General features: G+C 40.7%; 1 protein-coding gene across 3 annotated transcripts in view; it reads left to right on the plus strand.

Moving 5' to 3' along the window:
• The first annotated feature begins 264 nt into the window (after positions 1–264).
• The window catches only part of clrn1 (clarin 1), a 49,258-nt gene continuing 37,205 nt past the window's right edge, over positions 265–12,317 (plus strand). The window contains exons 1-4 of one of the 3 annotated variants that reach the window (XR_007884571.1): positions 265–918; positions 1,954–2,133; positions 6,247–8,108; positions 8,210–8,318. Coding sequence is in view for 1 of the 3 variants with exons in the window: in XM_051399080.1 (XP_051255040.1) it covers positions 666–918; positions 1,954–2,133; positions 6,247–6,512 (699 nt within the window). In the remaining 2 variants the exon portion in view is untranslated. Of the gene's footprint in view, positions 919–1,953; positions 2,134–6,246; positions 8,319–12,317 lie in introns of those variants that run through there. The other 2 variants (XR_007884570.1, XM_051399080.1) reach the window with 2 other exon arrangements.

Raw genomic sequence — 12,317 nt, forward strand, 5'->3', positions numbered from 1 at the left:
ACTATATATATATATATATATATATATATATATAGTATAATATCATATTATATTATAAATATATATATATTATATAATAAATGTTGTTACACTGTTGTTCATATAGCAGCACTATATATATATATATATATATATTATATAATATAATGTATATTATGTTATAACTATATATATATCATATAATATGCAGTTCACTGTTGATCATATATAGCATATATATATATATATATATATATATATATTATATAATAAATGTTGTTACACTGTTGTTCATAAAGCAGCGCTTTCAACTTTCACATTATTGACAATATACGATGACATCAATCACAATGATCAATAACTCTGTAAATTACTGGATTATAAAGTAATAAATAAACAGGAAGAAACTATCGATCAGACAATGAACTGATCGATACTCTGATAGTGCAGTGAACCCCCGCTGGAGGGCGCCCCCGCCCTCTCTGACACTGTGTGTGTAATCTGAGCCTGTTGCCATGGAGACTGAACAACCGGACCCCGAGTCACTGAACCGGGTTCAGATCTGCTGGACTCTGCTGGATTACTGTGTGGGGGGTTCTGGGGGGAAGATGATGTCCTCTAGTCCTCGTCCTGCAGCAGCCTGACCCCCGTCCTCCGGTCCCTCTGGTCTCTCCGGTCCTCCCGCCATGCCGACCCGACAGAAGCGGATCATCCTGTCACTGTCCGGACTCTTCGGACTCTCGTGCGCCCTCACGGCTGCAGTCGCTACCGGACTTCCGTTCTGGCTCAACGGGACCGTGCTGTGCCGGACCGGGGCCGAGCTGGTCAACGCAACTGGACCCGAACTGGACAAGTTCCTGGGAGACCTGAACTACGGTCTCTTCCACGGACTGAGGGTCAAACAGTGCGGACTGGGAGGAAGACCGGCCCGCTTTTCATGTGAGTCCTGGTCCTGATACTAGTCTTGGTCCTGATACTAGTCTTGGTCCTGATGCTAGTCCTGGTCCTGATGCTAGTCCTGGTCCTGAAGTGGTTTTTCTTTATGTTTAATGCGTTAAGGAGTTCGGTCTAGACCTGCTCTATTTGAAAAGTGTCCTGAGATAACTTCTGTTATGAATTGGTGCTATACAAATAAAATTGAATTGAATTGAATTGAATTTATCTCTCAGGTGATAAACAGGAAGTGACGTAAGCAGGTAACAGTGTGACGTCATCTGCTCATGAATTATTGAGAGATTCAGAAGAGAATTAATAATAATCAATAATCAATAATCAACAAATGATGAACATGTTAATCAATAATACGTTCATCAGTAACACGTTATTGATGAACCGGGCTCCGATCTGCTGGTCTCTGATGGATCACTGTGTGGGTGTGGGGGTTGGGGTTGTGGGGGTTGTCGGGGTTGTGGGGGGTTGTGGGGGGTTATGGGGGGTTGTGGGGGGTTGTCGGGGTTGTCGGGGGTTGTGGGGGGTTATGGGGGGTTGTCGGGGGTTGTGGGGGGTTGTGGGGGGTTGTCGGGGGTTGTGGGGGGTTATGGGGGGTTGTCGGGGGTTGTGGGGGGTTGTGGGGGGTTCTGACGTCCTCCTGCTGCAGGGATTCAGAGACTCTCACTGGGCCTAGTTAACGAGAGCAGCCGGCCGTCACTAACGAGCTTCTGCCTGACTGGATCAGAGTCCTGATGAGGAACAAAGAGACCCTGTTCCCTCTGAGACTGAATACTGGTGAGGACTCGCTGTCCTGATCCAGAACCCGATCCTACAAGAACCTCAAACACTGAGCTTTGATATTCATTTATTAGTTTATTAGTGTATTAGTTATTATTTCATTTTATTTCTTTATCTGATGTTTTTTTGTCGAACAAACAACATGTTGTTTAAATAAAGTTTGAGGTCAATCAGTGATTGATTGGAGTTATTGATAAACAGGAAGTTGCTGCTGTAAACAACCTCTTCCTCTCTTCTTCCTCGCAGTCTTCCCAGATCTGCTGGGCGCCATCCCAGCCGGGCTCCACGTCACCCTCATCTTCTTCTGTGGTGTCGTCATCCTCTTCTCCTCAGTGGCCACCGGCTTCTTCTTCTTCAACGCCTTCGGCAGACCCTACGAGACGCTGCAAGGCCCCATGGGACTTTACCTGTGGACCGCCATCTGCTGTGAGTAATAATGACAATAATAATACTAATAATACTATAATACTAATAATACTATAATAATATAGTATTATTATACTATTATTATTATTATTATAGTATAATAATAATAATAATAATAATACTATTAGTATTATTAATATTATTATTATTATTATAGTATAATAATAATAATAATAATACTATCATACAATAATATAATACTATAAGTAGTATTATTATAGTATAATGCTACAGTAATACTGCTTATAGTACAATATGATGGAAGATAACATTAATTACAGAGACCCAACAGTACCACCATGAGCAAGACCTTGGAGACAAGGGCAAGGAAAAACTGCCTGTTAAAAGGCAGAAACCTAGGACAGATCCTCCGGCTCTAGGTGGGTGGTCGTCTGTCTCGACCAGTTGGAGGGAGAGAGACAGAGAGAGAGAGAGAGAGAGAGAGGTGATATTAGCAATGGCAGTTAAGCAGGACCATGGCAGGAGGCTCCACCAGGATCCATAAGAACCTGCGAGACGAGAAAGCACAAGAACTCCGGGGAAGAAGTGAAGTTAGTAACATGCATTAATGGAACATGAATGAGTGCAGAAAGAGAGAGGAAGGGAGGAGCTCAGTGCACCATGGGAAATCCCCCGATAGTCTAGGCCTATAGCAGCATAACTAAGGGATGGTTCAGGACTCACCTGATCCAGCCCTAACTATAAGCTTTATCAAAGAGGAATGTCTTAAGCCTACTCTTGAATGTGGTGAGGGTGTCTGCCTCCCGAACCACAACTGGAAGCTGGTTCCACAGGAGAGGAGCTTGGTAACTGAAGGCTCTGGCTCCTGTTCTACTGTTAGAGACTATAGGAACCACAAGTAGCCCAGCATTCAGAGAACGTAGTGTTCTAGTGGGGTAATAGGGTACTATGAGCTCTTTAAGATATGAAGGGGGCTGACCATGAAGAGCTTTATAGGTGAGGAGGAGGATTTTAAATTCAATTCTACATTTTACAGGGAGCCAATGCAGAGAAGCTAGTACAGGAGAGATGTGATCTCTTTTTCTAGTTCCTGTCAGTACTCGTGCTGCAGCGATCTGAATTAATTGGAGCGTTTTAATGGACTTATTGGGGCAACCTGATAATAAAGAGTTGCAGTAATCCTTGAAGTAACAAATGCATGGATTAGTTTTTCTGCATCTGTCTGTGATAGGATGTGTCCAATTTTTGTAATATTACGTAAATGAAAGAAGGCAGTCCTAGAGGTCTGCTTTATGTGGGAGTTAAATGACAAATCCTGATCAAAGATAACTCCAAGATTCCTGACAGTGGTGCTAGAGGCCAAGTTAATGCCATCTAGAGACAGTGAGTCTCTAAGGTTTTTGGGGCCAAGAACAAGAATTTAGTTTTTTTCTGAGTTTAACATCAGAAAATTGCAGGTCATCCAGGATTTTATGTCCTTAAGACATGTTTGTAATTTAGATAATTGATTAATTTCATCGGGCTTGATCGATAGATATAACTGCGTATCATCTGCATAACAGTGAAAGTTAAGCGATTCCTAATAATGTTGCCTAAAGGGAGCATATATAAAGTAAATAGTATTGGTCCAAGTACAGAACCTTGTGGAACTCCATGACTAACTGTAGTATTTATTGAAGATTCATCGTTAACATGTACAAACTGCGAGCGATCTGATAAATATGACTTAAACCAGCTTAGTGCGGTTCCTTTAATGCCAATTTGATGCTCAAGTCTCTGTAAAAGAATATTATGGTCAGTGGTGTCAAATGCAGCCCTAAGATCTAATAATACAAGTACAGAGACAAGTCCATTGTCAGAAGCAATCAGAAGGTCATTATTAACTTTAACCAGAGCTGTCTCTGTGCTGTGATGAACTCTAAATCCTGACTGAAAATCCTCAAATAAACTATTGTTATGTAGAAAGTCACACAACTCTTTGGCGACTACTTTCTCCAGAATCTTTTTAAGAAGGGGTTTAATTACAGCTACTTTAAAGGACTGTGGTACATATCCTGATAATAAAGAAAGATTAATCATATCCAGTAAAGAAGTGCCAATTAAGGGTACGACTTCTTTAAGCAGCCTAGTTGGGATCGGGTCCAACAGACAGGTTGATGGCTTCAATGTAGAAATGATTGAAGTTAACTGATGAAGATCGATAGCAGAAAAACAGTCTAAATATATATCTAAGTTTACATTGGCAGAAGTCCCTGAACTTGGAGAGCCACTGATAACTGTTGATGGCAGTTGGTGATTAATTTTTTCTCTAATAGTAATAATTTTATTATAGAAGAAGCTCATGAAGTCATTGCTACTTAAGTTTAAGGGGATATGTGGCTCGATAGAGCTGTGACTCTCTGTCAGCCTGGCTACAGTGTTGAAGAGGAACCTAGGGTTATTCTTATTTTCTTCTATAAGTGCTGAATAATAGGTACAAATAAAAAAAGGTTCCTCTGGTGTTACGGAGGGCCTTTCTATAGGTTTTAAGATTATCTTGCCTAATTGAGCGATATTCTGATAATTTGGAAGAGCGCCATTTCTTTTCAGATTTCCTATCTTTTTGCTTCAATTAGTATGAATTCAAAAGTTATTAAATAATGGTCAGATAGGAAAGGATTATGTGGGAAGACTATTAAATGTTCAATATCAATGCCATATGATAGAACAAGGTCAAGAGTGTGATTAAAACAATGAGTTGGTTTATTTACACTCTGACAGAAGCCAATTGAGTCTATTAATGATATAAATGCATTACTAAGGCTGTCATTGTTAACATCCACAAGAATATTAAAATCACCTACAATAATTACTTTATCTGATTTAAGGACTAAACTTGATAAAAACTCAGAGAATTCAGATATAAAATCAGAGTACGGTCCAGGAGCGCGGTACACTATAACAAATAGAACTGGCTGCAGTGTTTTCCAGTTTGGGTGAGAAAGACTAAGAACAAGGCTTTCAAATGAATTATAATTTAGTTTAGGTTTAGGGTCCATTAAAACGCTTGAATCATATATAGCTGCTACTCCACCTCCTCGGCCTGTGCCTCGAGGAATGTGAGTATTAATATGACTGGGGGGTGGATTCATTTAGGCTAACATACTCCTCGTGGGACAACCAGGTCTCAGTAAGACAAAGTAAATCAATATCATAATCTGATATTAATTCATTCACTAAAACAGCTTTAGAGGACAGAGACCTGATATTTAACAGCCCACATTTCATTCTCTTATTTTGTGCTACTGCGGAGTTAGTTTTAATATTCACTAGATTTTTTTTTTTTAATTCCACTTGTCTTTATTTCTTTAAATAATTTAGGTGGTCGGGGGACAGACACAGTCTCTATGGGGTTTTGGGTGGGTGACTGTTCGAAAGAAAGCGCAGAGAAGTGTGTAAGACAGCAGCTCTGCTTCCTGGTCCCAACTCTGGACTGTCAGGTTTTAGAAATAAATAAATTAGCCAACTTAAGATGTGACAGTATGTCTCTTTTATCTTTTATAGCATATAGCATTTAGCATTTCTAAGAGACACAGTTAAATGCAAATTCAATGCCGTCTCAGTGTTATTGATGACAAACATTGGTTGTGTTCACACTGTACCTTTAATAAATCGGACACTATTGATTATATCAGCAGAAATATTCTGTGCTGCTCAGGAGGCCCTCAGTGCATTATGGGATGGCAGCCGACTCCCTGAGAGTTTGGTTGAAATTGGATTGGAGTGAATTTAAAAACGATTAAAGCTGCAGTGACAGTGTGTGTGTGTGTGTGTGTCTGCTGATAACAGCTGCAATGACACAGAGAGCGAGGCGGGAGAGAGAGAGAGAGAGAGAGAGAGAGAGAGAGAGAGAGAGAGAGAGTGGTTTGATTTCACTTAATCACCTCACAGAGACCACTTGTCAATCAAACGCTGCTGGTGGTTTCCACCTGGTGTTCACCTGTCAGCTGCAGCCAATCAGAGCCAATCACAGCCAATCACAGCCAGAGACCTCTGTTCAGATGTCCACATACTTTTGGCCACATTTCTCTCCCACTAAAAGTTGATCAACAGCTCTTGAATGTATAAAACTTTATCGACAGTGTTTTTGAATGTATAAAACTTTATCGACAGTGTTGTGCAGCTGTCTGGTGATGATCCTGTTTGTGTCCGAGGTGAAGCTCCACCATCTGACCGAGCGGATCGCCAACTTCAACGATGTGAACTTCGTCTTCCAGACATACAGCGAGCGCTACGACCGGTGCTTCTGGCTCTTCTTCCTCATCTTCCTCCTGCACGGACTGAACGTCCTGCTCATCCGACTGGCGGGAATTCAGTTTCCCTTCCAGGACGCCAAAGAGTCAGACCTGAGCGGGGGGGCTGCCGACCTCATGTACTGAGTGATTTCTAAGATACGTCACAACATTCATCACTTCCTGTCTGAAAAACAAACTTCTGTAGTTTAATGCTACAACTCCCAGAATTCTGAGGCCAGCCAAACAAACTGTTGTGGTTTTATTAAAGAGGTCATCAATTGATTCCTAAGCTGGGCTAATCTAGTTTTAAAAGATAAAAGAGACAAATAATTAAATTAGCTAATGTTACTAATCTACATGAACTGTTTACATTCATCCATAGTTAGCTAGTTACAGACGATGGTTACATCAGAAGCTTCCATTGTCGTATCAACAGACTTAAGGACAGAATCAAAAATAAAATGCTAGCTAACTAGCCAGTTTACAAATTAAAAAAATGTATTGGAGACCTGCAGAGACCAGTGACTTTAGGGGGCGTTGCCTTGACACCGACTGACCACAGCAGCATAATTTCAATTCAATTCAATTCAGTTTTATTTGTATAGCGCCAATTCATAACAGAAGTTATCTCAGGACACTTTTCAAATAGAGCAGGTCTAGACCAAACTCTTTATAACATTATTTACAGAGACCCAACAGTACCACCATGAGGAAGACTTTGGCGACAAGGGCAAGGAAAAACTGCCTGTTAAAAGGCAGAAACCTAGGACAGATCCTTCGGCTCTAGGTGGTTGGGAGAGAGAGAGAGAGAGAGAGAGAGAGTGTAATGGAGAATGAGCTCAGTAAACAGTTTCAATGAGTTTCTGGTCTCAGTCTCTAGTTTCAGTCTTCTTCCATACAGCATGATGTTCATTTAGTAACTGATGGTCCCATTTAGAGTAAAACAGACCATAAAGCAGGGTGTGCTTTAGGGCGGGACTACCTTGTGATTGACAGCTCATTCTCAGTGAGTCCGTCCAGCTCAACCAAACTCAGATCAAACTGTCAAACAGTGCTGATCAGATATGGATCCAGATTCTGTTGTTGACTCTTTCTCTCCTCAAATCTGTTCACAAACACATTTTACTGTTTATCTGGAATACCAGATCCTGTGTGAGCAGGAGAGACGCCATTGTTTCCAAACCAAGAGCAGCCAATGAGAGCAGCTCAACTCGCAGTACGTGACCTCTCATACCCTTTGATGAGGTAGAAGGAAGAGATGACTTTTATTGTGAAATTATACTTTTCCAGCTCAGACACATTATTGATTATTTGTATCTGTTAACAACGTCTGGATGGGTCTTTAAATACAACAGGCTGACTATGTGCAGTTTATAGACTGCAACTATTTTTATTATTGATTATTTCTTGATTGATCCATTAAAGGTTTAGTCTATAAAACGTCTTTGATGTCTCGTTTTGTCTGACCAGCGGAAACCATCGGATCATTCAGTCAATCAATAAGTTGGTTAAAAGTATTTACATTTATTCGGTTATCTGTTTATTATTATCACTTTGGGCAGTTTGTCCTTATTTACCTTTATAAACTCTGAACATAAAATTAAATACTGCGTACTCTACCTGCTGACAGACAGCCTGACGGACTGGACCTGGACCATCCAGGATCAGGTCTTTGCAGGCTGTTGGAGGCTCATCCTGATGTTTGGATCTGGATCGTTCTCTTCCTCCTCCCTTAACCAGGTCTCCATCTGAATGTCCTCCTGGATCCACATTCTACACATTTATTTTATAATCATCACAAATTGTGTCATTAATATTTGAATATGATTTAATTTCAACAGACAAAAGGGACATGAAAGACCAGAAATATCCAGCAGTGTACAAGATCTGTTAATCATACGACACAATGTTATACAATATTATATGATCAATAAAATCCGTCAAAGATCAGACGTGTATTTTGCTTACAAATGAAAACGTTGGATTGAATCAAATTTGTGCATTTATTCCAGTGAATTGTAGGTTTCTATTTCCCGAGCTTATTAAAAGGTCCAGTGTGCAGGAGTTAGGGCCAACAGGTCAGTGCTGTACATACAGGGCATAGGTCAGTGCTGTACATACAGATTGCAACCAACTGAATACTCCTCAGGCTTCAGCATGTAGGAGAAACTATAGTAATGTCTCTGTCTGGATGCTGAGCGGTCGTTTAGTTCTCTGTAACTGAATGTGACTGATGCAGGTAAAGACTAGCTGGTGAACAAAGCATTTAGCAGCTAAGGAGCCAGAAACAGCTAAAAATGTTTCTTGGTTCTAGTTTTAACCAGAACCAAGAAACATGATCACATCCCTCCTGTTTCAGCCTCTTTACACTGGCCCAGCAGTTTGAGAACTGATTTGAAGGTTTTCCTGATACTGTTCTGGCTCTACGTTAAGGCTCTGTCCTCCTGCCCTTTCTCAGACATTTTAATATCGTACACGTCGGCTCGTACCTTTAGATCCCCGGGCAGAGGTCTGTTGTCTGTTGCAGAGGCCCAACTGAAAGGGGACAGAGCGTTTGGGGCCCCGAGGCTCTGGAACAATGTGCCCGAGGAATTCAGGCCAGCCAAGTCAGTGATCTCCTTTAAGTCCCATCTTACAACAGACTTTCATCAGAGAGCCTGATTTTAATGGAATTTAATGTTCCAAAGTTTTTTTTACTTTCTAAAAGTTTCCTTGTTTTAAAGTGATGATTTTATAACTTAACTATATTTTGGTTTTAAAAATGCTCTATAAATAAAGATGATTATTATATTATTATAAATATTAAAAGGCTGCTCTATCAGTGTCCTGAGATCGGTATTTTATTCATTCAAATAAAACTGAATTGAATATCAGATGATTGTTGATGTTGCTGCTGGATGGAAATAACCAACTTAAAGGTGATGATGCGTTCAGGAACATCAATATCTCACAGTGTCCTGCAGGGTGAGGCAGTTGCTTTGAAGTCCTTGGTCCGAGACGTTGTCGCCCCCTTTATGACGCGGACGTATAATCTTGAATTGTGGACTCTGAAGGAGGCAGAGAGGCCTTTCTTCTTCCCGCCCCCCCGCGGTGACACTGACACTTTTGGATCTGGACCCGTTGACAGAACAGAGTCAATCAAACAGGACCTGGATCCTGCTGCAGGGGGCCGGTGTCGTGTTGTTTCCATCGTGTGTTTAATGGTGGTGTCCTGTTCATCAGAGGAATGCTGCGTTCCATCAGACCTGGAATATTAAAGTCAGTCTTTATTAGGATATCATAGTGAATGTAGAGCCCTTCTGGAGGAATCCTGCTGTCACTGACTTTAGTTCAGTTCGGATCAATTGATTGAAAGCTGCCTTTAAGACTCGGCTCAGGGTTGCAGGCAGGTGAAGCTTCACTGTGATCAGCTGCAGGTAAGAACTCTCAGAATAAACTGATATAACATCAGTTTGTTCTCATTTCAGATCCTCCACCAGACTACATTCACAAAGTGGACTGTTTAAGATGATTACAGTTACTGATCAATATTTCCACTGTGCTCTGATGTTTTACTGCTTTCAATCAGTCACATTTTAGGTTCGAGTACAAATATTCTATATGTAACAAAACACCAGTAATGATTGAATCTGTGGAACAATGTTGATGATGATTCAAAAGAGAAATAATGTAGTGAACAAATTAACTTCTTATTTCATTTATCATTTATCATAATGATCTAATAAAAGATCAATTAAATCCTCAATTTATATCTTTTGCTTGTGCTGCTTAGAGATCTACTTTACCTTTGTTCTGATGGTGGCGCTATGGCAACCGTTTAATATTTAGATATAATATTCAGTTTACATCAATATAATAATAATAATGCATCACATCTATCACATATATGTAACTGTGTGTGTGTGTGTGTGTGTGTGTGTGTGTGTGTGCGTCTGTGTGTGTGTGTGTCTGTGTGTGTGTGTGTCTGTCTGTGTCTGTGTGTGTGTGTGTGTGTGTGTGTGTGTGTCTGTCTGTCTGTCGTGTGTGTGTGTGTGTGTGTGTGTGTGTGTGTGTGTGTGTGTGTGTGTGCGTGTGTCTGTCTGTCTGTGTGTGCGTGTGTCTGTCTGTCTGTGTGTGTGTGGGTGTGTGTGTGTGTGTGTGTGTCTGTGTGTGTATGTGTGTGTGTGTGTGTGTGTGTGTGTCTGTCTGTGTGTGTGTGTGTGTGTGTGTGTGTGTGTGTGTGTGTCTGTCTGTCTGTCTGTCTGTCTGTCTGGTGTGTGTGTGTGTTTGTTCAGATGGAGGCGGAGCTACAACAGATCCTGGTCCAGGTGTCTGACCTGCAGCGCTGGAGGGAAGTTTTCACTGTGTATAAATATTAATCTGTCTGATTGATTGATTGATTGATTGATAGTTAAGTCTGCCCTGTCTTTCCACTGAGTTTATAAATGATTTGTTGAAATAAATATAATGTCGCTCCAAACCTTTAATTTTCTATATCTATAGATATAGAAATAGATTTATAGATATATCTATAGATATGTCTAGATATATCTATAATTTATCTATATATCTCTTTAACTATCTATACAACAACCTGGTACACAGGTGCCCCATGGAGATTCAAATAATAGTAACAATAATGATATTCTTGTTATAGAGGTGAGTGCAGTAAAGGCAGAGGTCAGTGTTGTAGATACAGGTCCGAGGTCTGTACTGTCTATTTGAGTCATATAATAGTAGCTCAGACATCCAATAATGTGACACTCTTTTTATTTCAGAGACAGATAATAAAGTTTTTGATTGTGTCTGTTTGACAATAATAGAGGTGAGGAAGGACATAGGACAGAGCTCAGTGCACTAGATACAGGGCAGAGGTCTGTACTGTCTAGTTGATCGGTTTTTAAACGTTTCCCAATTCAAACACTTTCAAATCTAGATGAATCCCCGTACGTCCCCTACAGAGCTGATTCTTCTCAGCACATTCACTGCTTTGTGACAAAGGTTTGCCTCACTGCAACTTCTGGTCAATCCAAATGTCTTCAAAGTCCACACGTACGTCCACAAAGACGTCCACACAGACGTCCACACAGACGTCCACAAGGACATCCACACAGACGTCCAAGATAACCCTAACACGGACTGTAAATGTCGTACTGGAATTATTAGTACTGTAGCACAATATTTTATTTGGCCAAATGTGTGATGTCACCAAAATATTTGACACAAACAACAATCAGAGGAGAGAGTACGGGAGCGTGTTGCATTTACTTGAAATAGAAAGATCTAATTCTGCCTCGTTGTAATGAATTCAATTCAATTCAATTCAATTCAATTCAATTTTATTTTTTTAGCGCCAATTCATAACAGAAGTTATCTCAGGAGACTTTTCAAATAGAGCAGGTCTCGACCGAACTCGTTATAACATTATTTACAGAGACCCAACAGTACCACCATGAGCAAGACCTTGGAGACAAGGGCAAGGAAACACTGCCTGTTAAAAGGTAGAAACCTAGGACAGATCCTCCGGCTCTAGGTGGGTGGTCGTCTGCCTCAACCAGTTGGGGTGAGAGAGAGAGAGAGAGAGAGAGAGAGAGAGAGAGAGAGACAGAGAGACAGACAGACAGACAGACAGACAGACAGACAGGTGCACAGCAAAAACAGTAGCAACAATTACACTAATAGTAGTGACTGATGATGATGAACATGACAACAGCAACGATGGGGGACAATGAGCAGTGACAACAGCAACAACAGTAACCGTAGCTATAATAATACTTATAATAATAATAACACTAATATCAGTGATATTGGCAATGGCAGTCAAGCAGGACCATGGCAGGAGGCTTGACCAGGAGTTTAGGTTTAGGGTCCAACATACTCCTCGTGGGACAACCAGGTCTCAGTAAGACAAAGTAAATCAATATCATAATCTGATATTAATTCATTCACTAAAACAGCTTTAGAGGACAG

This window comes from Dicentrarchus labrax, unplaced genomic scaffold (assembly GCF_905237075.1).
Source record: "Dicentrarchus labrax unplaced genomic scaffold, dlabrax2021, whole genome shotgun sequence".
Classification (NCBI taxonomy): Eukaryota; Metazoa; Chordata; class Actinopteri; family Moronidae; genus Dicentrarchus; species Dicentrarchus labrax.